Source organism: Silurus meridionalis, chromosome 16 (genome assembly GCF_014805685.1).
Source record: "Silurus meridionalis isolate SWU-2019-XX chromosome 16, ASM1480568v1, whole genome shotgun sequence".
Taxonomy (NCBI): Eukaryota; Metazoa; Chordata; class Actinopteri; order Siluriformes; family Siluridae; genus Silurus; species Silurus meridionalis.
Genome location: NC_060899.1, coordinates 4,334,959 through 4,361,061, shown reverse-complemented (window position 1 = coordinate 4,361,061; position 26,103 = coordinate 4,334,959). Strand labels below are relative to the sequence as shown.

General features: G+C 39.2%; 2 protein-coding genes across 2 annotated transcripts in view; both read left to right on the top strand.

Annotated features, from left to right (window-relative positions):
* Positions 1-4,038, top strand: part of dgkaa (diacylglycerol kinase, alpha a) — a 52,544-nt gene extending 48,506 nt beyond the window's left edge. Inside the window, exons 22-24 of the mRNA XM_046869359.1 lie at positions 448-565; positions 1,917-1,977; positions 3,117-4,038. Of these exons, the coding sequence (XP_046725315.1) occupies positions 448-565; positions 1,917-1,977; positions 3,117-3,197 (260 nt within the window). The 3' untranslated portion in view covers positions 3,198-4,038. The remainder of the gene's footprint in view (positions 1-447; positions 566-1,916; positions 1,978-3,116) is intronic.
* Positions 4,039-5,425: 1,387 nt separating this feature from the next.
* On the top strand, positions 5,426-21,431 carry tamalin (trafficking regulator and scaffold protein tamalin). The gene is made up of 8 exons (XM_046869594.1): positions 5,426-5,747; positions 9,432-9,484; positions 10,796-10,850; positions 14,229-14,331; positions 17,468-17,561; positions 18,183-18,249; positions 19,536-19,602; positions 20,038-21,431. Exons 1-8 carry the CDS (start codon positions 5,565-5,567, stop codon positions 20,556-20,558), a joined length of 1,143 nt encoding a protein of 380 aa, XP_046725550.1. The 5' UTR covers positions 5,426-5,564; the 3' UTR covers positions 20,559-21,431.
* The last annotated feature ends 4,672 nt before the right edge of the window (positions 21,432-26,103 follow it).

Here is a 26,103-nt window from a genome sequence, read left to right as displayed (position 1 = left end):
GAGAATTGAATATGGCTGTGATGTAGTAGAAAGGACATTATTGCATTATACACGATATGCACTGAAATTTTGTTTTTTTCCCTTATGCTAAAATTGTAATTTTCTCAGTATGTCTTATTAGCCAGTTTTTTCGGTTTTAATCGGGAGGATGTTCTAATAAATATTTTCAAAGATATTGAGGAGCTGAGTAAGCCATGATTAATAAGTCTGGCACACGTCATTTTATCTTTGATGGGTAAAGTGATTCTTATTGAGATTCAAAACTGACCCTTGGCCACATACAAAATATATATATATATATATATATATATATATATATATATATATATATATATATATATATATATATATATATATATATAAATAATGCCAAGGGTCAGTTCTGAATCTCAATAAGGAATGATTATGAATCAGGCACCGTGCTCACTAATGTTTATGTGCCTTTAGACATGAGTGATAAGCGTCTGGAGGTGGTGGGTCTGGAAGGAGCCATGGAAATGGGACAAATCTACACAGGGCTCAAGAGTGCTGTCCGGCTCGCCAAGACCTCCCAGATCACCATTAGGTCAGCCATCACATACACACACACACACACACACACACACACACACACAGTAAAGAAATTGTAGATAGTAAAGAAATATTTGTTCTTTATTATTGTGCTGCGGATTTTAAGTATTCATACCTAGAGTTAAATAAGACGCTGTGGCAGGAGCACAAGCGTAAGCTCACGGTGCTGGTGAGAGTGTGTTTAGCTTAACGATTCTCTTCAACTGTATAAAACTCTCTCCTTATAAAGGTCTGAGTTCTCAGACATCACTACTTTAACTTTTCATACTGAAGTCCATTCGAAAGTTCTTTTTTCTTAAGTAGAAAAATGTATTTATGGATTATATTACTGGAGTCCTGGGTATAGGAGTATGTCCACTACTAATACACACACACACACACACACACACACACACACACAGGTGTCTAGTACACACTAAAATGGGACAACATTAAAAGATTCTTCCATATCAGTTTTACTTTTCCACACTCACACTAAAACAGTGTTATTATGCCATGAAGACTCATCCTTTTCAAATCTGTTCTCCAAAGTGGATAAAAAAAATTATATATATATATATATAATAATTATAAAAATATAGTATGTGGAGTGCAAAAGTAAATGTAGTAGTGCAGATATGTTTCTGTGTATTGGCTGATGGCTTTGGGATGTGGTGATGCAAAAAAGTAATCTGGTTCAGAGCAATTGTAGTGAATATTATGAGGATGACGTAAGAGTCTGAGTCCCTCTGTAATACCTCTGTAACGATTCCGCAGCATTACGTCAAAGAAATAAACCCCGATCTCGCACTGATGAAGCAAGAAACATTGGCATATGATCGTCATGTGATCCTGTAATTCCAAAATGGCTGACTGTTTAGGATATCGTTTTATTTACAGACGAGTTTTGCAGTGGAGTTCGTATCACATGTAGAAAAGAAATAAATAAAAGACGAATGTTGAGAGTGGAGCCACCAGGAAGGAGGAAAAGAGGAAGGCCAAGGAGGAGGTTTATGGATGTGGTGAGGGAGGACTTGCAGGTAGTCGGTTTGAAAGAGGCAGATGTAGAGGACAGGGGGGTATGGAGAAAGAAAGAAATAGAAGATATATATATAATATTATTTTATTTGTATTTTACTTTATGTTGTGGCACATGTTGTGACATGTCCAGGATGTGGACACCCTGAAGGTTGGTGTCAGCTTCACCCCCACCTTCTTCATCTACATATAATGGATAGTCGTTAGTTCACACTTTTAGATGGTGCTGTTTTTTTTGTCATGCGTAGATTCATTTAGAGAAGAAAGAAGACCGTTGTCTCCTATAATTACATTTGAATTGTATTAGAAATTGTGTTGTTTGCTGACAGGACGAAGAAGCCTATGCCCATGCAGATCGACGGAGAGCCGTGGATGCAGCCGCCGTGTACTGTAAGTGTGCAGTAGCTTTTAACTGCTCATTATACTTGTTAATGTCTTTGTATAAACCCAAGGGACTATAAAGTAAAGAGTCTATAAACCACAGCGCAATCAATGTGATAAATCTGCTTTTCTATGCTTAAGTGTCCTTTTAGAGGGGTGTGTACATGGACCTGGGGGTATTTAAATATTTATGGAATGACTCACAGGTGTTTTTGCAAAGTAAACAAAACTTTCTTTTACATCCAAGTTTGTACAGTTGGGGTCAAATGTTTACGTACGCCCTGCAAAATCTGCCAAATTTAATAACGATTGAACGATCGCATTTTATTTACTTATGCCCACGAATAAACCTTTTCAAATGTTAATATATATACACACATGTATGTTGTTACCTTGGATGATCCCGGCTGTATTAGGGTTTTGGGCTGTTTATATTTCCGTCGTTTGTTTTGAGCTGCCCATTCTTTATAAGACAAATTATCTAGGAGTTTCATATTTGTGTTTCAGTATCAGAAAGGGCTTTTTTTGCCAAGTATGTTTGCATTTATAAGGAATTTGTTTTGGTGAAGGAAGCTTCAAGTTGCACATATTTTATAAAAGATAAACACAATAATAAAAAAGAAAAATAACACACAAATAAATAGCATCTTTTGCATGTTTCAGCCCTTTCGAACCGCAGCTACGTGATTTTGAGACGCATGTTTTTTTACACTTTAGACAGCTGAGCGACTTGTACATTTAATTCTGATTATTATTAGAAATAATAATTAAATATGTACTGATTCTCAGTAAGAGCTTGTTAAACGATATTTGCATGTTTCATAGAAGACGAAATCATTTAAAACGAATAATGAAACATGTTCCCAGAAGAGTGCAAAGAGCAAATAGGGAATAAATGTCGAATGGGATGCTCTGAAAGCACAATTTCAATCTTATGGCCAGGTGTCTGCAAACTTTTGTCTATGCAGTGAGTATGTATATGTATGTGTATGTGTGTGTGTATATATATATATATATATATATATATATATATATATATATATATATATATATATATATATATATATATATATATATGAATGTGCATTATACTAAACGTCTTCTTGATCAGTGTTCTGAAGTCGTTTTTTTTTTCTCTCTCTCCTTAGATTAATATCACACACAAGAACCAAGCCTGTATGCTGATGGCTCCTCAAGCCAAATCCTCCGGCTTTTTTAACCTGAAGTAGTGTCTGTGTCTGTGCCTGCGTTCGCCTCTGCGCCTGCATCTGTATCAGCAACCTGACGTGTATATGTGGTCCATATATAGCAATTTATATTTATATATGGATGCTGAAACCAATGTGGCCAAACTGTGTGTGTGTGTGTGTGTGTGTGTGTGTGTATATATCGAAAAGGAAAATATACCTAGAATATGATGCTTCGTTTCTTATTTTAAACCCTTATTGTGGTCTGAGGAGATGATCTCCTCTTCAAACTTTCATTTACCTCAGTGGTGCATCAAGAACGCAGTGTTAATTGAACTTGATCCCCGTACGTCGTGCCGTTTCAGTCGTCCTTCACGGTAACCGGAAGGTCAAGATCACAGCGGATATACATTACGGCTTTGGTTTTTGTTTTTTCGTCGGCTTAAATCTTCTTCTTCTAAAAATACTAATCACTATTAACATCAAGGTATGAACTGGCTGTGTTAGGTGTTAGGCCTTAGAGATTAGAGCAAATATCTGAGCATGCGAAGATTGCCAAAGCAGCCTGTGATCGTCTTTACACCCGCAGTCTGAGGTGTAGTATTTAGATAACACGATCTCTTCGAACTGATCATCCGATTATACGATTTAGTACGTTATAACAGCTTGTCATGTTCAAGTTTATAACTTAACTGTGTTGATGCATGTCTTAAAAACATAGATCTTAATCCTGCAAACACACACATGCTTAAAAAAGTAGATTGTGAGAAGTCACATGCCTTTTAAGAGTTGATGCCATTTTCTCTTGCTTATTTCTTGAGAATGTAGAGCTTTCAGATTACTGCCTGTAAAGATGACTGAATAAATGGCACAAAATGTGTAATGCGTTTTTTTTTTCTTGCATTGTAAAACATTTTTTTACCCGCATGTACTTTGAGCTAAGTGAAATAGATTAGCCTGAAAGTGTATTTCATTCTCTTGCACACTAGATGGCACTGTTTCTATTTGACAATCACACTCCGAATCAGAGTAGACTCCTATTTATTCTGTTATTCATTAATACACTATTTGGACAAAAGTATTGGGAACCCTGAATTTTCCAGCCATATGTGGTTCTTCCCCAAACTGTTGGAGGTATACAATTGTATAGAATGTCTCCTGTTCTAGCATGACAATGACCCTGTGCACAAAGCCAGCTCCAAGAAGATATGCTTTAAATGGCCTGGTGTGGAAGATCTACTGCTATAGAGCTCTGACATCAACCCTATTGAACACTTTTGGGGTGAATGTAAATGCTGACTGAACCCCAGCCCTCCTCACCTCACCAATCACTACCTGACTTTGCTATCACTTTGTAGATGAATGAATCTCACACAAATCTCTACAAACACATTCTGAAGTCTAGTAAAACATTTTCCCAGAAGAGCGGAGGTTATTATAACAGCAAATGGGGATTCAATGTGGATCAGGATGTTCACATACACACACACACACACACACACACGCACGACTCATGGATCGGTGTCCACAAACTTTCCATATAGTGTTTTTCATTATGCATTTTATTGCTATATAATACATGCTACTGTATAGCATATGCCAGTAGCATATATTCATACAAATAATCTACTTGATTTGTGTGTAATATAGGGATGTATAAGTATCTGGAACTGAATTAAACTGGGAAAATAAAGGTTTATGGAAGTTGGTGAGTCAAAGATTTATTTATCTATATTAGTAATATATAGTCTGAAAATTCAAATATAAGTAATTAGACAATGATTATATTAATTCAGTCATAAGCAAAAGGCATATAAACAATATGAGGACTATATGAACATGAATAGGGAAAAAAATAATTATAGTGATAATCAGTACTACTTTATTATTATTATTACTATGAGTATTTACATATAATTCTACATTTTTGATGTTATATTGTGTCTATTGGCAGGGGTCCCTTTTAAATAATTCGATTTTCAATAAATTAATTAGGCATAAAATAATAAAAAACGTTCATTAATAAGTCTAAAAGAAACATAGAAAAGCATATAATAGCATTTTTTTTTATAATTATCATAAAAACTGAAGGAAATCTTCCAAACACTTTCTCTTTTCTGAATCAGCGCGTGCGCCGAGTCACACTCCACTTCACCCAACATGAAAGAAAACAAAAACACGATTGTCGCGCACGCCGTCCAATCACGTCTCTGCTTAACCAAAGCCCCGCCCCGTGCGTGCTGCTTATTTGCATATCCCCCAAGCCCTTCTGGTTTCTCCAGCGCTGGTCTGGTGTTTGTAGTGTATCCGTAATTCTTCGAGGAGCGCGCGCGCGTGCACGCGGCACTATTACCAGCACTCAGTAGTCCATAATAAAGTCAGAAGCGCGTGCGTTGGCCGCATCGGATCATGAAGAACATGACTTTCCGGCGTGTTAAGGACAGCGGCACGGGGAGCGGCCAGGATATCTACTTCACCTCCTCCAAATCGGATAGCTGTAGGAGCATGGATTTACCCTCAGGCTCCTCGGACGTTTACAATTATAAAACCCTGGCGTACTCCGGAGGAACCCTGCCCAGGAACTTCAAGAAGGTAGCACACAGTCTTCTACATAACTTTAACTTCTATAGCACTTTTTTATTATAACTTTTTTTTGGAGTCAGACGAACTATTTAAGAGTGAAACATTTGTTTTAAAAAAAATGCACAAAAACTTTTTGTTTAAATTGCAATAAAATAAAATAAAAAATAAACAATTCTTTCAATGCCACTGAGCATTTCCTTGTTGGGAAATTAATGTATTTATTATTATATGTCTTATAAATTAAGACGCAAACCGCCATTAGGTTGTGTGTGTGTGTGTGTGTGTGTGTGTGTGTGTGTGTGTGTGTGTGTTCTCAAAGTTTGGCTTGGTTTACGCAATGAATTGGTTGTTATAATCAGTCAATAATAATTATAATCAAAAGCAACAGTAGAAACAAAATCCTGAGATTGTGTATTTTGTAGCTTAATTAGAGCGCGTGCGAATGACCTGCTCAATTAACACAAGAACCGCCTGCGCGCGCGCTCTCAGTTTACATAAGAACCCTGAGGAAAAACTTCATTTATAAGATTAATGAATCAAATGACTCGTTTTTTTTTTTTTTTTTTGCCCCCTCTTATTTGCATAGAGCAGAAAACTATTTCTCGCCTCCCATCCGGGGCATTCACACCTGCTTGATTATTTGCATACGTTGGCAGCACATGGCAGCTTGTTCGCCACCCTGACAACCCCCTCCAGACAAACATAACTCAGACATGCTTTAGTCTTACATTTTAAGGAACAAACTGGGAAAATGGCTTGCAGGACAATTTTTCATGTTTTATATATATTATGATTTCTTGGTCACCTTTGTCATGGAGTAGAAATCTGGTTGCATGTTTTTTTTATAGAAAACTTTCAGGACACACACATTTGCATTTGGTGCAACTTAAAACCTGTGCTATCAATATAGTCACCGCATCCAAGGCAACAAGTAGAATTAAATAAGTTGTAGTTGAAAGTTTTAAAGCTGCAATTAAAGTGTTCCTTTTGTGGCACAATACAATTATGCAAACAAATAATATGTTAGATCATAATGTCATAATATTTAGAACAATCCACTACTTTCCAGGCAAAAGGTTCGAAATGGTTTGTCTTGTTCTGCACTGTCTGGTTGGAAGGACATGGTCCCGTAATAGGTATTTCCCACCTAGAAATAAGGATATGGCCCATCATATGTATGATGCAATGACAAAGTGAACAGTGTACATGTCTAAGAAAGGCAGTGTGTGCTGCTTCTGCTGCTGTTCCAGACCAGAAAGACTTAAAGAAAAACCTCAGAGCAGGAAGTGAACAAAAACAAGTTATAGCTGTAGCAAAGGTTGAGGAGCAGGTCAGAGGGGTGAAGGAATCGGAGTGGAAATTTGACCTGGTTTATAAATTGAGTGCTTTACTCCTTCTATAAGCTTTTTAAATCTTTCAAGTTTGCACTGTCAGAAATTCTCAGAGCATCACAGGCCTCAAGTTTCACGACTCGACGCCGGTAAATCTTTTACTCGCGAGGTTCGATTGGTTCGAACGGGTCTCTTTCGTATTATATGAGAGAAACTGGTGTCATTACCAAACCTGTAATGCTAGAAGGTTGCTCATTTGGCCTCTACAAATATGAAAGGGTGTTCATGCTCAGACATAGTGTTAGTGTCCTTGCAGCCTCCTGTTTAGACCACCCACACACACATACACTGTCCTAACCAAAGCATTGACCCCCTCATTTGAAAGCTCATTTGATGCACTGGAAGCAGAAAGAAGCCTGCAGTACAATGGACCCCTACTGTGTCTCTGCTCAGGCTTTTTACAAAGCTTTTCACTGACAGTAGCCGCATTCTGTATTGTTTCTGAAATTGAGTTTTTTGCGTCATTTGGTACGGTTTGGTTCGTCATTTGAGTGACCACGGGTCAAGATGGCTGCACAAGTCACTGGCTCACTGACCGGATCGGTATCTTCAGCCTGAACTTACCAGAGTGGTTCATTATTTGTCAGACAATTGACCATGACTTCCTTAAAGAGGTTTAAATCCATCCACCCAATTACGCCGAGCGATTTCGAGCAAGCGTGACTGACTGCGACGCCTGAGACTCCCACAGTACAAAAGAAGGTTTGATGTGAATCAGTGAAGGATTTCTACATAAATCAAACTTGAGGTGTTTCGTATCCGGTCGCAGTTGAGAGTTAAACTAGATTAAGGTGAATCCAAATTTGCTGCACTTTCATCAGTACATATTTTACCACAGAGAAAGCGAATTATACAAAGACATCTATTTGACTGTATTTGAGTTAAGTCATAGTAACCAGATACTACTCAGTAAATGACACAACTGTTTTTTTTTTGTTTTTTTTTTAAACTGATTGTTCTAGTTTCCTGGGAGAAACAGTCCAACAAAAAAAAATAACAAAAACAAAACTGGTAGGAATATCATTTAAGTTGCTAATGTAGTCAAATAACTAGTCACATGTTCCAGCAACACTAAAGAAGTTAGCAGCGTTCTAGCTAAGTAATTGGGTTCTAGCTAACAACGTCTAGTAAAGAAAGCAAGAAGCTTTTGTACTTGTATGACGGTGCTAATACACTGAGAGAAACAATTTAGTTGCTTGGTAATCGCAATCATTTACCCACACAATTAGCAAAACTCTGTTTTTTTTCTGCTTTTTCTTACTGCAAACTAGGCAACAAATCACTTATTTTTATATATGCGGTACGTTTTCTACTTAGTTTGTACATGCAAGTTTATTTATGGCGTTTTAAAGTGCGTTTGCTATTAAATTTACACAACAGGTGCCATTTTTAAGTTTCAAGAGCGTTTTGGGGGAGGGTCAAACTCCAATTGTGTGTGTGCTTGTGTGTGTCTGTTATAAGACTTGATGTGAAGGAACAGAGCCACCAGTTGCCAGTTATGAAGAGTCCACTGTAATCCACCTCCTACACCCAAACCACTCTCTAAGCCACAACAGCGTATTGTGTGTTCGTCAGATTTGCCTCCCCCGTACAACCACCCCCAAGGGAGCCTCTGGGCCACTTGGAAATAAATGAAGTCATTGAAGGCCGTTCTGCAAGTGTATGAAAATAAAGAAAGGCACCGTTTTACTAGGCCAGAAGGGCTTAGGGTACAACGTACACTTTCACGGTAACAGCCCTCTCGGCCATTGAAGGTGAAACAGGGGTGAATTGACTTTAGTGCAAACAGACAAAACACAAGGGTGTACACTACCAGCTCTCTGACACGGCGGAGGCCCGGGCGGGTCTCGTGTGGATTTGGCTCGTACCTCAATGCTGTTATTGTGCTGAGATGCGAACGGCTCGTTGCCTACACACACTCGCACTATAGCGCACTTCAGAGTGATGGATCGCCGCAGACAGCTCGGGCAAAAAAAAAAGAAGAAATAACACTTATCTCAAACCTAATGAAACTAGCGTGAAGTTCACGAAACAGCAAAAGCAGGCAGACACGCATTTCAGGTTTTATCTGTTGTCTGGTCTGAGCTGTAGTGTACATACTTATGCACACCGGACTTTCAGGGATTTCTAAATGTTTGATAAGTCAATTTTTTTTGTCATGAATATCACCTCAGTAGCAAAGCAGGTTTGTTATTTGTGTCTTTCTTTTATCGCTGGTGACACCTTTGACCCCAAAGACAGACTTTGTGTTGGAATTGAGTTCGATCTGACTATAATCTCTCTCTTTTTCTGTCTTCCTCAGAATGCAGGGCTGCAGAAGTGGAAGCCCCTCACGCTACCACCAGAGCCAGAAAGGTACTTCGACCTTCTTCTATCTTCTCATCTCTGCTCCTGGTTTCACTTTGTGTTCTCATCGTTATTATCTGGATGCGTCCCAGACAGTAGAGTCAGATTCCCCACAATATTTCATCCTAAGGCCATCATGGCACTCAAAGACAGGAATAACACGCAACATTGTATATCATTATGGCTTAATAATGATAATGTGATGAGTACAGACACAAAATTATTTCCAAGTGGATAATTTCCTCACAACAACGTGTCCTAAAGCATTTAATTCCTTATATACCACACCCATTTTCCAAAAGTGTTAAGTTTTCTATTAAACTGCGTACTTTTTAATAAAACACTGTTTATAGTACATTTATTGTTTTGGAACTTTTCATGAGGCAATTTAGTTCCTGTTTTTAATTATGGTTGAGCAGCTATAAAAAAATCATTCTCTCACCAGCTTCTCATTTGTTCCCTCTCTTGAAGTTGTTAAGCCAACAAAACACAGCTTGTCATGGTGCAGAAACCCCCAGAAAGCCTTATTTAAAGTTTTACCATACTGGGATTCACAAAGCACTGACACTGGATACTTGTTTTATAATGTCTCCATAGAGATTTCAACTGTAGTGAATAAACACCATAGTGTTTGTCAATGTTAATGAAGTTAACCGTCCAACGTACGCTTCCCAAGTAAATGATTAGTTTTTCTACAAACTACTAGGGAATGTGATTTTAATTGATCAGCACCCTTCTTATATAAACCCATATAAACTATGCTGAGACCCTTCTGTCACTCGTCTACTTTAAAGGACCGTAAATCACATATGAATCACCTGATTGTTCCTGGTCCCCAGCCTTTGCTTGAAAAGGAACATGAATTGGAAATATGCTTGATTACACAGTTCCCCATGCTCTCCATGGACACTGATGCCTTTTGAAGCTATGAGAAAGAGGAAACATGGTTCAGTGAGGAGAGCCGACCTTTTCATAGGCACACCCATGATTGTTTAGTCCTAATCAAAACCATCATGTCCTGTTTGTGCGTCTTTCATTGACTTATTTTTTTTTTTTTGTATGACTAAGAACCAATGCCTTGACATTGATTTGTATATTTTGTAGTCATTCATCTGTTAAAATCAGCTGAAACAAGTCGAGAGACTTTTTCGATTTGATCTCATGACTTACAGTAAATTAGCAGGAAGTGCACGTTATATGACCGGGGGGGAGACTTTATTTGATCTCGTGTTTGACAGCAAAGATCTCAATCCTAATCTACAAGTTAAGCCGTTTTATCAGTTTAACAATTTAAAACTAATCCAAAGCTTGTCTTTACAGGAAGACGGTCCTCCTGGAGAAGAACGAGGACGGAACGTTTGGCTTTGAGCTTCAGGTAAGAGGGTTTTGTTTGGAGAGTGTTTAAACTGGATTAAGTTGCCCTGTTCTCCATGAAGGTACATAGTAGCAGTTAGTTTAGTGCTAGGATTGAACATTTCGGAAAGGTGGATAACGGTTAAGAAATAATAGTTAGCTAGTTTGATAGCAAAGTTAATATTGGTTTTATGATGCTGGTTCGCTTGAGGGTGTAAGTTGGATAGTGGGTAACTTGCTGAATAAAACACTTAGCCTAATGTTTACTATTGTGCTTAAAGGCTAATATTTCTAATAAATGAATAGTATAGCTAGGCTAGGATGTATTGTGGGTAGCCTGCTTAATGACAGTTAGCCTAATGTTTACTAGCATGCTAAAAGGCTTGGTTGGGTTAATTGTTTAAAAGAAAAGCTAATGGTGGGCTTAATCTTATGTTTGTAATCTGAGGTAGTAAATGACAGATTTGTATTAGCTTCAATCGTTTCTTTTCAATTTAGTAATATCAATGTCCTGTAAATATAACCGTTAAAGATTTAAGGAAAGATTTGTTTCTGGAGAAAGAGCACACAGTCAGAGAAGGTTCTTTATTCATGCTTCTTAACCATAATTCTTTCATTTCTTCTTGCTGGCACACAGTGTTCACCTCTAGTCCTTGGAACCGTAGCTACCTTTACTGTTTCCTCCTCTCCACTAACAATACCACCTCTGTGAGGGCTTGTCCTTAGAGCATTTATAGAGACCTGTGTCTGTCCAGCACGGTCATGACACCACTGTCTCATTGAGCGTATGCCAGATATTTGGTTTATATTTAGTGGTGGATGGCTCGGGCTATTGTAGGAGGTTGGACCCCTCCTTTCCTGCTTGGTTGAGGACGTGACATCGGGACACCGTGTGAACTCGAGTATTAGGCTGGTTTTCACAGTCTGTGAGGGGAAAAGAAAAACGCAGTGGTGTTTTTCACATCCTGTGAAGCATCCGTGGCTCTGAGACCCCTCCACAGTGAAAGAGGAAAGTTGAGAGTCAGAATAGTCGTAACATTTGGAAATGCTTTAAATTTCATGCTATAATTCATAACGATCTCCACGTTTCCGCGCATCTTTAGTCAATATGGTCTAGGCTTTTGAGATGTTGCATCAGCCAACACACTCTAGTTTGGAAGGTAAAGAATTTCACTACAGTTCTCTGACGTTTGTGAGTGAAAATGACTTTTCCCTTTTGTGTTTCGGTGACATTTTTACCTTTTATTCGGAGCAATCAAGGCAACAAAATAAAGGTGTTAGTCAGCTTTACCTCTGTCTATGACTGAGTTTACTTTCAAGACTCTCTCAGCTGCCACACGTGTTAACCTCAAGTGCATTGCCTGGGTTTATGTGTAGGAAGTGATACATGAGACTTTTACTCACAGCTCAGACAGATAGGGCATGGGTTTTTTTCTGACAGAGTTTGTGTTCTCCATTTCCAACTTAACTGGTTAATGTACTATCTGGGTATTTCTGAAACGTTCCAAGTTGTATTGTTTGTTCTTCTCTGGTAATATGGTGACTCTGTAGTAATACCATTGTGGTTTTACTATTGTGCATCATAGAAACTTATTGTTTATTACATATTTAAGCAGGGAGATCACCACAGTTGCTTAAACCTCGGAGTAACACTACTGTTACTGTCTTGATTGGTGAGCCTTTTAGATTGGTCTTAGTCTTTGATGGTGTGGCTCTTGGACTTGTCTTGTTTGGGCTGGGTTTTGGATCTTGACTGAGACACTCTTACAGTAACTACAGCACTCAGTAAGTAACAATTACTTAGTATCAGAAATACATTTTATACATCATGCAATAAATGGTTACAAGCATTCCCAGAACTAATTTCAGTATACTGAATATTACTTACTAAATAACCTACTAACTGTGGTAGACCAATGATAACCGGCAAAATGTAGTCGTAGTCGCTCAACAAAACAGCCAGGTCAAAGGTCAGGTGAATGATCGTTAAAAGATGTGGCGGTCATTTGAATACACTTTTTAAATATTGTAAAATATTACTGATACCAAACAGGAAGGTAAGCAAATAAGTCTAACAACCATCTCACTGATAAAACTGCGAAGTCCTCGGTGAGACATTAACGCGTGTGTCATCACACCAGAGCCACTCTGAAGCGGCGTTGTTGATTTGCGTATAAAAGTACTCTGCTATGTCTTCCTGTAGCGATAGTTTTATCTCCGGGTGTTCAGCTTCCTCAAAAAAAAAAAACCAACAACGCAGAACTCTCAGTGACTCATGGGGACATGCTGAACGTTCTGGTCCTTCTTGATTTGCTTTTCTGATCTGATCACATGGCTTCAAGCACTGATCTCAGGATCTGCTGTTTTAACAGTATCCTGTTTCTGTTCCTTACCAAATCCACAACTTCCACCAGTTAAGCAACAAACTGCAGACTGTTTGTCAGAGTGGCTCAAATTACTGTAAAGCTTTGTCTCCTGTTACCCTGAACAGAAGAAGAAGAAAAGACTGAACAAGTTTCAGGTTGACTTGTTAAATGAGGATGTTTTCTGTTCGACCCAGATCCTGAGGTTACTTACAACATACATACTGGTGAAACTGTCACACACATTTCTGACTAGATAATCTGTGGGAGATGTGACCAAGTTTCGAGCTTTAGTGTTGGTAAAGAAACACTTCTTTCTCTACAGAAAATGTAGTCAATCAGCCAAAACAAGTTCTCTATTCATTTGATATGAAGCCAGTGTAATTAATTATTAGCCTCTTGCCTGAATGGACTCTGATGGAAAACCAGAAAAAAAAACCAACGTATTTCCAGATATTCAGTTCCGGTCAAGTTTGTAAACCCATAAAATAATTTTTTGAGAGACTTATGGGTGCTCGTTTTTTGTTTATATGCAACGCACTTTAACAATATTCATATTCCTCATATCGTCACCTCAGGCAATAACATTACGGTTTGAATGAAATATATGCAGCTGTGTCGTGTTCCACTTCACAATTTCCACTTCACCTTTTTTTTATAGATCAACAATAACCTCATAGCTCCAGTGCAAAAGCAAAGAAGCCCACTTCAGACACACTGTGAGAGAATGTTGACTAATAAGAAAAATTTGCAAATTTCATTGATAACCAGCAGCATGTCCTGAAAGTGGCTCTTGCATATCAAAAAAACAGGGTGTTCGCATGCCGGTAGATATATCTGCACTACAGCAAGTGTGTATGAGTCATGGTTTTGTTGGTGAAACTATGCAGTGGACAGGCCCTTCGTACATTTCAAACTCTCTTCTCAGTGTTTACATGCCTGATTCGTTTATTCCTGTCTGGATAGCGAATGTTCTTGGCACGCATGAGTTAACCTAATGCATTTTTTTCTCTCTATTTCTCGTTTATTTGTTACAGACATACGGGCTGCACCACCAGGATGAGAACTCTGTAGAGATGTGCACGTTTGTCTGCAAAGTCCACGAAGACAGTCCGGCTAAGCTCGCCGGCTTAAAAATGGGTAAGTGTGTGAAAAGGACATTAACACCTCGTGCACTGTTTGGGTTTGGTTCGAAATTCAGGTTTTTTTTATCTGGTATTTGGCACCTAGATTCAAAATAACAGTGATAAGAAGCAAGGCAATCTAATAAGCTGATGCAAATAACCACTTCCCTTTCCCGCATTAGCGGACACTCTTTTACACCGATACTTGTTTCTGTCGGACAAATTGGTAGAGATCCAGCGCAGAATCGCTAAAGGCAGCACCGCGAGGGAACTTATACGGGTTTACTTTGTGCTCCACCCCGTCTTGTTTTGTTCCCCGGAGGCCTTCTGTGACTGTGTCAACACTGGAGCAGATGTGTGTCAGCCTACTGTTTAGGGAAAGGCAAATATCACCAACGTGTGCTACCTGTTTTTCGGTCAACAAGCCCTCCGGCAGTGTAGTAGTAGTAATGCCACATGAAGTTCAGGACCTCCCCCACTCCCGCCCCGGTAACGCAGTTAAGCCAGGCGCCACTGACAGCTCGAGCCATCTTCTGAACGCGTCCCAGAAAAGTAAAGTCTACATGGTTTTCCTGGAATCTTCATGGCATCATGCTTTATTTTCCTTCTGTAAGAGTTAGATGGAGGTTAGACACTTTGTCCTGTAGCCTCCCACTAGTAATTGTGATTTCATAAAAGGAAAGTATAATTATTGCTTTATAATTATGCATTTAATATAAAAAAATGTGTAAAACTAGCGCAAGCAGGTACCCATTTGTTTAATAACAATGAGCAATCCATTTCCATTCACCCTTTAGTCTGTGGAAATCTCCAAAGGGAAGGGATGAGGCACAGATCCTCGTATCTATATTTTATTCGTCACAAACACGGTTATCTGCCGATTATTTCACTTGCAGTGAAACAGCTTGTTTATGTAAAGCTCAGGTTTTGTTAAAAGCAGCACCTTTTGGTGAACAAATAGATTTGACTTGGATTTTTATACCCATTAGTGCCTTTGTTTTAATATAAAGCAAATTTCTTCCAATATTTTCTCAATAGCAATGATGTGCCTTAATCGCCAATAGCCTTATTTATGTAGCTTTCTAAATATAATATCTTTATTACAATGTAAATAATATAAAATACTGATTTACTGGTTTGTACAGTGCAAACCATATACTCCTCCATCTGTCTGTCCATCCAACCGTTCGTCCTTCCATCCATCCATTAATTCATTCAGCTCAGTTGTTCTAAGTAAAAGTGGAGCATCGAAATGAGTCGAGTCACTTGGGCACTCAAAATAAACAGCCCTTTTGGCTAACCGCATATTTATACGCAAACCTGATTCTTACTTCAGCTGTTAATACCAATCACTTCAGATGATCTCGGTTGTTTGGAGGTCTGATCATGATTGTGATTCTGTAGGTATTGTTATCTTATTGTTATCATTGTCCCAGCAGCCAGGCTCACTTTTATTTTCTATAAACATGTTCCAGTGAGTGAACCCTTAGAGACGAGAGTTTGTGTTGATGTCAGTCTGCTGGTGCAGAGTGCTGACATGGTAAAAAAAAATCTAATATGTGCAGTGCCTGTGCTTTTGACGAATCAGCTTTTTTTTTTTTTGGTGGGGGGGGATTGGTTCTTCCATGTGGCCACGCATTAGACGCATTATAAGCAAACAGGATCAGCGCTCAGCTGTGAGGCAGCTCACCAAGCAGAGTTTCATTTCCTACATTCTCTGCATGCTTCGTGCTATTGTCCTCCATGGCCCGCCTCTCGGACCTTCATGACCTCATCGTGTTCAGCAAGAAAGGCTTCAGGCGTGAATGGCAGCCTGACATTATATCTTAATCTTCGAAACTTTGGTGGAATCAACCGTGTGTGTATGTGAGAGACGTCTCTAAAAACAGGGCCTTCACAGACACAAAAGCAAACTGAATTTAGAGACTCCCATAAGGAGAATAAAACAGTCTCACGTGACAAATACCGGATGTAAACACTGCTTCATTACAACTTCTTGCAGCTCTGAAATGTTTACGAAGTGTACAAAGTGACTTTTTATTTTTATGGTTGGGATGGGGGGCATATACCTCTAAATTATTACTTGCACAACTGACCAAATCAGCTGAGATTGTTTTTGTCTACAATCTGCAGTTATAATGGATAGATGGATGGATGGATGGATGAATGGATGGATAGATAACATGATATTTAGGGAAACTCGACTTGTCTGTTTAGGGAATAAACTCCAGTCTCTCAAACACTCCAGGCTCAAGTTGAAAAAAAAAAAATAAAACGCTTAAATAACCGCCACCACATTCACTTTTATCATTTCCTGCTTCCTGCTTGTCAGTCATGATGGTTGTAAATTTATCTGCCATCTTGTTCTAGTTTCAAAAACAAACTAGTGTCTGGAAGCGGGTAAGTCATATTTAGGCTGCATGTAATATTAAATTGCAAACTCTCATCTAACATGCCTACAAAACAAGCAGTAATAAAATTAGTGTCGGAAAAATCCAGACCTCAAACTAAAGTTTGGTTTGAGCTGATTCTCTTGGAGAGAAAACAAAAAATGTCAGAAATATAAACAAAAACACAACATTAAAAAAATGCGAGAAAAGAAAGAAAAAGGGAACAATTTTGTGTAAAATTAAATGCATATCTGCAAGGTGTCCATTCCTTATTTGCATGCAAAGAGAGTGAAGAATAATAACATGCATAATTCAAGATATGTGAGGCTAGTCAGCTGTGGCAGCGCAGGGTAACACCAAGGCTATCTGCCCTCTTCTACATACCACTCATAGCTGATTGACAGGGCAACATGAAAATGGGTCCCTCCCCCTCTCAGACTTGCATTGAGATTAGATTTATGGCATTTGGCAAGACTCCCTTATCCAGACCTCATTCTGAGCAGCTATGGGGTTAAAGCCCTTGCTCAGGGGTCCAGGAGTGGCAGCCTGGTGTGGCTGGGACTGGAATCGTGACCTTCAGAGCCAAATGTGCAAAGCTTTAACCACTTGGATACCATCTCCCCAACATGGCTAGTTCTGACTCCTGGTCATGGATTAGCTATAGCATCATCCGAATTCAAGCTTCTGGCAATATAGTTATAGAGAATAAAAAGTTATTGCTTGTTTTTTTTTACACTGGTTTTCTGATTAATTGATTCACAGGTGACACCATCGCCAGCGTCAACGAAACATCTGTTGAAGGATTTCGCCATAAGGACATTGTCCAGCTCATCAGATCATCTGGCAACAGCGTTATGTAAGCTCTTTCTTTTCTTTCAAATAAAGCAAGGCACAAATCTGCACCGTATGGTTTTTATTTTTGTTTTTTTTTTTTCGGCCCCAAGTTACTTTATTTAGTCTCTGTAGGTTTATTAGGACTTGATTAAAAACACACACATGCTCCCCGGGTCATAAAAGATAAAAGAGTTGTGAAAATAAGCGAACCCGCGATTATAAACTGGAAGCTGAAACTGAACTTTGGCAGGACCACATGAACGAGAACCCGTGCAGGGCTTCCCTTTGCGTGTGATTGTTAACCCAATTTGCTCAGCTGATAAAGGCACCCAGCGGTGTCGTAAAGTAGAAAGTCATCAACCCGGTTGAAAGAAGTAAAAAAAAATAAAGTCCCCCAATATTATATCCGTGTCTTGAAATCAAATACATGTGTACGAGTGAAGTAGATGCTTGTAAATGGCTATAGCTAAGCTCAGACTCGGGGCTCAGATGCCGGGGGGTGTTAAAGCTGAGAAATCAAACACGGCTATATATAAAAAAAAAAAAAAAACAGATGGATTTAAAGACGGAAAGCAATTTGTCACAGTGTGCACTTATGTGTAATTTGTCTTTTTTTTTATTTTTTATTTTTTTTTTATTCAAGGTTGGAGACCGTATACAGTAACACTATTAGGAAAGCAGAACTTGAAGCTCGCCTACAGTATTTAAAGGTAACATAAAAACAAACACACAAGATTTTTGATTAAACCCAAACTCTAAACCCACAGAATACACAAGGCATAAAAAAAAAGCCTGAGACTGTCTATTGCAATGCACATGAGGTCAACACACACACTTGCACACATGCTAGCCCCACCCGTCCACCTCACACCTCACCTGTTGCCATGTCCCTATACCCTTTTAATCCCCAGGCATCCTGGCACACAGCTGAAGGAGCACATTTCAGAACAGAAGTGCTGCTCAGACACTCATTCCTCTCAGCACAAGCTGCTCTGGCGAAAGATAAAGCAGAAGTTTAGCACGTTGTCGACGATAGCGATCTCCGTGTGCAAAAACCACCTCAGAAAAAAAATAATTTCTACCACACGTTGATAAATTCTCAAAGTCAGTACAATTGTCACTTTTTTTTGGAAGATGTATACACTACATTTCAGAGAAACGTGCCGTTGCTCAGTACTTCAAAGAGAGCACATGGTGTTAAATGAGAAGCTGTGGTGAGAGCCCACAGTTCTGGTGACAGGGTGTGTTTGGAGTGAGGGTTCAGTCACAGTATGTCTGTAACTATAGAGAAAACTTTTATTAAAAAAGGTCTGGTGTGTAGAAGACTGGAACACTGACCTGCATCAATTATCCAGAAGTTTTTGTCACTACTTTTACGTTTAAGTCCATTCAAAGGCGAGAATTTTTCTACTTTACTCGAGTAGAAATTGAAACTGAGGCGGTTTACTTTTACTTGTTTAATATTTAAGTCGATTCCTGATTACTTTTATTTAAGAACACTAGTAGTAAACTAGATTTGTCACTGATGAGTGTGCGAGGCGGCCATCTTGGAAATGCAGAGTTGTTTTTTTTGCTTTAGCGCCAAGACACAAAGCCCTGCCTCGTGCTTAAAGATCTGATCATACCAAAAGGATGAATACAGGTTTTACTTTTAATTTCAGTTTGTAGAGCCCTGCTTTTTGTTTTTTATCGAATTGTATAATTTTTATTTATTTATTCATTTATCATAAGCAGATTTCAGAATGTGACTTAATTTAGGGCAAACTAGACCTCCGAACTAAGCACCGACTTTCAACTGATTAAGTAAGAGGAAGACACGGCAAGACATAGGAAATATTTCACATTGTGTTCAGCTAAAAACTCGCCACTTCTGTTTTTTTTGCCCTATTACAAAAGCCTTCGTGGTTGCAAACATGAGTTCTCGACGTCATGCTAAAAATGCGCTTCTGCAGATGTCTGCTCTAACTCTGACCGCTTTGTCATTCTGTTTTCCCAGCAAACCTTGCATGAGAAGTGGGATGAGTACAGATCACTGATGGTGCAGGAGCAGAGGCTCGTTCACGGTGAGACTTCAGTAGCGTTTACCTCAGCATGTGCTGGTCACGAAACGGCGTCTTGTGTTGGCACCTGGTCTGTACATAGACTTGTGTGTATTTATATCACGCAGGCTTGTTGGGGCTGATGAGAAGAGTGCTGTGAGTCAGCCACATGGTGTGTGTGTGTGTGTGTGTGTGTGTGTGTGTGTGTGAAGATCACACCTCTCAACTTATGTAAATCGTTTGCCGTGTTAACATCCTTCATATCCTCGAAACACTTCTTCATGTTTATTCCTGTTTTACAAAATCGGGTGAATGAAAAAGCAAATATTCCTTTATTACTGTTCAAAACCGTGGAGGGTTTTTCCAGCAGCTGCTTTTTTTTTTTATACAATTTGAGAACGAGCTCGTTAAGAATTTACCGCGATTTTAATCCGTTCTTTTTTTGTTCTCTTCTCACAGGCATTGTGATGAGCGACGTGACCGTGTACGAGTCTCTGGAGTCGGCCGGCGTGTACGGTAGCCTGGGCGCTCCAAGCCCCATGACCACCCGCTCCCTTTGCCTCACAGGCAGCACCAACAGCAGCGCGAGTCACCTGAGCGAGGACGACCCGCTCTACCAAACGTGCCTCTTCCAGCCCAACGGCAGCAAAGAAGGCGGCGAGGACGCCAGCGACTGCTCCGTTACCCTCGAGGACAAGCCCCAGCGGACACGTAACCGTTTGCTCCGTCCCACCAGCGAGTTATTTGCCTCGGCCAAGATGTCACTGAGCCGCAGTGCCAGCACACGCAGCTACTTGAGGGGGTCCACGTCTTCGTCGACGACGTCCTCCTCCTCCTCGGTGCCTGGCGGAGAAAAGCCTCAGTGCGGCGCGTTCAGCTCGCTGCAGAGGAAACCCAAACGCACAAGCATCAGACGCAGGCTGCTCAAATACATCCCGGGTCTTAACCGAGCTCTAGAGGAGGAGGAGAGCAAACTGTGATTTATTCAGGGCAAAATGAGGACTCGGACTAACATGCACATCCAAAGACTGCAGTCTAGACGCCAGGAATATGCCTTCAAACCTGAACCAACCAAAAATGAGTGTATGCAAAAACATAATGGGATACGCCATATCTGTTGATCCCAATCATGCTTCAAATGTTGGGAGTGCTTACAGTATAACTATTTGGTGAATAAGCCATAACTTTTTCACTGACAGTAGTTCATTCCACTGTTCACTGTGAAATGTTGAAAAACTGCGTTATGAATCTATATTTCCTTTTGTTCACCTGGTCGATTCCTGATAGTATTTATACAGACATTTTGAGCTTATTTCCTCATGAAGAACATGCATCATTACATCATGAAGAACCCTGTGCGTATCCTCTGATTATTTAGACCTGCAAAACATTCAAAGACTAAACATTCAGAACTTAAAAAAAAAAAAAAGAAGAGGTGATTGGGACCAAAACTCCCAGTGTGTAAAAACCAAAGCGACCACAACGTGTTAAGCGTCTGCTTGTTTTCAGACCTCGTGCTGGTTACACTTTTTTTTTTTTTTTTTTTTGGAAAATCCTGGCGATCACAATAACTTTGTTAGCAATCATTCTTTTGTACATAATTTTTAAGAAAATAATTTATTTATTTATTTTCATCTGGTTTTGTCGTTTCTTTTTTAAATATGTACAAAATGAAGGGTTTCGGCTTGTATTTTTTTGTTTTTGTTTTTTTATATATATAGAGAAAGTTTTTTTTTTTTTTTGGTATTTACTGTTCTTTCATGTGTTTTTCTACTTTGGAAAAAAAAAAGCTCGAAATAAATGTGTGATATCAGTTCTTTGCGGTGTATATTCGCTTTACACCTCCCACTCAAGTCATCTGTTTTTATTCCGTTAGCATCAGCGCTGTTATTTCAGATTCCCTGAAATAGTTTTAGTTGCTTCGTCACTGTCTGCATTTGCGACATTTAGCAGACGCCCTTATCCAGAGCGACGACTATGTTTCTTGTATAGATTACGATTTTGGAGCATATTCCTAGGAAAGGAAATCCCCTCTAAATTGTGTCAATTGTGTGATTAAGCTCTTTATAAAGGTTATAATGAGAGAAGTATAAAAGGAGCCAAGACGAGTGACTGTTCCTGTCATTTCAGCCATATGCAGTACAGTGCGCAGGACAACGAAATGTTCCCACAGGGGAATTCACTTGTTTTGTTTTTTTTGCAATAACGCTTACAATGGACGTCTAAAAGCAGCTTTATTTATCTCCTATGAGCAAGCATGGGGTGACTGTGGCAAGGAAAAACTCGCCTGGATAGCATGAGAAATAAACCTTGAGAAGACCCAGACTCAAAAGTGTGTGATTTATGAGTAATGTCTTTTCTAAAGTCTTCTACAGTCAGTTGGAGTTGTGGGACCAGGAGCTCCTGAGCAACTCATAAATTAGCTTGACATCTGAGATCATTATAGTTTCAACACTAACATGTTTAAATGGTAAATGATGGAGAAACAGCATATGTAAAATAATCTTAATCAATACTTAAAAATAAGTCCAAAATCTTCATGAAGTGGTATCCATGTGGCGCTGCTACATCTCTAGGTGGCTCATCATCCTTGTGGGGTCGCCATCTTCTCTTTAAAGGTCTGAAATCTTCATAAGGTGTCTCACCACTGGAGCTGGCCCAATCCCTGGATGCTTTGGGATGGGTAGAGAAAGAGAAGCAGAAGATTTTAGTGCAAAGTCTACAACACAATGAGACAAAAAAATACAAGGACAGAATTTGGTGCTTATGAGGACATTTGCCAAGTCCTTCGAAAATTAGTTGCGTTTTCACAAAGTGCAACTTATTAAGAAATTAAGCAGAAAATATCAACTTTTAAGAACTAGATTTAGGGTTAGGTGTGGTAACTGTTACTAGACATTTGAATGTCACCAGTAATTTTCTACTTCCCCTTAAAAAAAAAAAAAAGGGTAATGTTTTTTTTTTAGTTTTTTAGTTTTGTTTTTGTTTTTTGCACTCATTTTCCAATTAAAGTAGGAGTTATGCAATGGGACGCGAAACAGAAATACATGGTTTGTGTGGATTTTAATAAAAGATAAGGCTAATGGCCATGCAGAGACAAAACGTAAAAAGTAATAATTAAATTAGGGCACGTAAATGGATACCTGTCTGATTTTTAAAGTGCGTGTAATAGTTTTATGCCTGTGATGTGCCCCAAAGCTATAAGGTTAAAATATTCAGTTTTTCTTACATAGTTTGATTTCACTCTATTTTACCTCAATGGCAGGACTTCAATTTAAAGTGTGATGAGAAGAAACAAAAATAGTGATTCAAACCCGACTTTCTAATGTCCTTGAGTTGTCTTTAGCTACCGTTCTTTAAAAAAAGAGGAGGGAAAAAATATGTGTGGGAATGTGCACAAAAAAAGTGTGGAAAAAACCTGACCCTGAAATTCCTGCTCTATTCTCCATCTCTAAACCACAGCTGAACCTTGACCTCTATAAGCTCCCAAACTCACACATTACCATGGAGCTTTTGGAGTATTCAGGAGTTCTTGGTAGCAAGGCTTTCACCCCAGTGTCTCGTTTGACCTGAGAGGTCATGTAATCCCCCCCCCTCCCACTCGACTGTTTACGCTCACTTTCACGGCCCAGGCTTTGTGTCCTCTATCAGCCGGTGGCTATTGGATCATGACGCTGTTTGGATGGCAATCAGTTGTCATGCGCGACAACCGGAGCTTGTTTTTTTCTTTTTTATACTATTGTTTACAGCCAGTGACAGAATAAGGAGTGGGTTAATTGGTGGTTGACGTCAGCGATTAAGAGAGCTCAGAGTGATTAGTGGTTTTTAAAGGTCTGAATGCGTAACGAGTGAATGTGAAAGGCATGGCAGAGGCAGAGGCAGAGGCAGAGGTGATGAAGAATAATTAGCACTGCTAAAAAGGGGGGGAGGTGTTATTAGGAATGTGGTGTAGGTGTGGCTGCTTATAAAAGTTATTTATAGTAACTAAAATGGTAACAGGTATGACATGTATAAGTGCGTGCGTGTGCGTGTGTGTGTGTCTGTGTGTGTGGTTCCTGAGTGCACAAAAACAAAACAGCAAACACATAAACACATGCAAAGCCATGTGACCATGTTCTATAAACCTGAGAAGGGAATTCTGGGATTAATTTAATATTTTATTTTGGTTCCACAAGTTTACTTGAGTTTTTAACATATCATATAGCATAACATTATACTATTTATATATAAAGGTTTGTGGGCACCTGACCATAAGATTGGTCTGTGCTTTTTGAACATCCCATTCCATATTTAGTTCCCGTGATGCTCCACTAGATTTCGGAGTGCACTTGTGGAGGTTTGTGCTCATTCAGCCGCAAGGGTTAGTCAAAGGTACTGAGGAAATTATTGGCTCTACAGCAGGCCACTCAAGATCTTTCCCTCCAAACCATGTAAAGCATATCTTCATGGAGCTGTTTTTGGGCACAGAGACATTGTCGTGCTGGAACAGGTTTGGGTTTCCAAGTTCAAGTGAAATGAAAATTCTAAACAACTGTACAACTGTGTGTCTCCAAATTTGTGGTAACAGTTTGGGGAAGAACTACATACGGCTCAAACAGTCGAGTGTCCCAAAACATTTACGTAATAAACACAATATAGAAAAGAAAAGAAAAAGAAAAAGAAGAACGTGCAGCAAAAGTAATAAAAGTAATAACATGAAGTTAATAAAATGAAAAAAAACTGCAGAGGTGGATTATTCCAAGAGATTTTAAAAAGCAATCCTGAATGCACGATCACCGTGAGCTTTATTAATAATCATTTTATTGGTTACTGGCAGCTATATTAAACAGCAAGATTAACCAATCAGAATCATGCATTATTTATAATGTAATAATATTTTTTATAGGCATTAAGTAGATTAACTGAATGATCTAGAGGTTACTACAAAACGAGAAGTTGTTTCTTTCAAAGTTTTAAAGACACCATATGAACAGAATTTTTGGGACACCTGCCTGAGGGATTACTTTCAACGATATTCTGAGGTGGTTGAATATTCCACTTTGTTGCCTTATAGCTGAATTTCTGGACAACTCTTCTTTTTACTTAATACACACACTTTATGGAAAAATGTATTGAGACTCCTGATGATTCCCGTCATATTTGGTTGTTTCACAAACTGTTAGCAAAAAGAATAGGACGTCTTCGGATGGACGTCCTATAGGACGTTCCTAGGAACTAGGAGACCCAAACCTGTTCCAGTCTGACAATACCCCTGTGTACAGCTCCATGAAGATATGCTTTACATTGGTTGGAATGGAAGATCTTGAGTGGCCTGCTATAGAGCCCTGACCTCAACCCTATTAAACACATTTGAGATAAATTTGAATGCTAACTGCACCTCAGGCCTCCTCACCCTACCTACATCAGTACCTTGTTGCTGAATTAGCACAAATCTATACAAGAACAGTTCAAAAGAACTCCTCCAAAAAAGAGTGGATGTTATTCTAACAGCAAATCGGGACGAAATGTGGAATGGGATGTTGTAAAAGCATGCACCAAACTTTTGGGCAGGTGTCCATGGTTATGTGGCACATCCAGTTCAATTTCTTTAAGAAGTTTTTTAAGAAGGCAATAAAAGGAAACCAATATATGATGCAAAAAATGTGTCTTAATCTGGCAATTTGATAAACAAATTCGGTCCTTGTATCACAATCACTGGCAGGCGGATCTAAGGAGGAAATCTAACAACTCCCTCGAGCCGGTAAAAAGCCTGGTTGATCCCTGAGCCTCCTCCCTCTTAGCGCACAAACACACTCTGTGTAAGAATGTGTTCCTAATTACGCATTTGAGCACAAGTTTCCAACATAAGGCCATCATTGTACTGGATTTCCTTAAGCTAGTGTTCGTGTTTTTTACCTGTGCGCTCTGGCAGCAGCTGAAAAGGAAAGGTTATGTAATGAAGGTCGATTTAACAATTCTTAATCCACAGGAGAACCCTGCTAGGACAATAGCGCTGAATAAATAATAACAATATACAAGCACTCGATAACGTGTAGGAAATTCGTGGCATATTTGTCACACAGGATGTACAACTGGTTGGAACAGAATCATTTAAATCTGATAGGAATGATTACACTACGCCATCACGGACAAAAGGATGGGCTGGGCTTTCGAGTCGACATCCTCTCATCATTCCTGCTTTATGTCTCGTTAAGAAATATGCCACAGTTTCTCTGGTTCACTGAATAGGGATCTTGAGGTGAATTTCTTTCGGTCTACATTGTAGAAAGGTCTATTGCTCATAGTGACGTTTTTTTCCGAACCTTTGGGCATTACATGTTGTATGAAACCCCAAACCTTCACCATGCTAAATTTCCCATTGATTTACAGGTTAAAACTTTCAAATCCATACGCAGTAAATTATTTTGGTAGGTTTGGACTATAAAAAGACCACAACCGTCCAAACATTTCATAGGTACTCAGGTACAGTGGTGGATAAAGTACACAAACCTTGTACTTCAGTTAAAGTAGAGATACTGTGGGTAA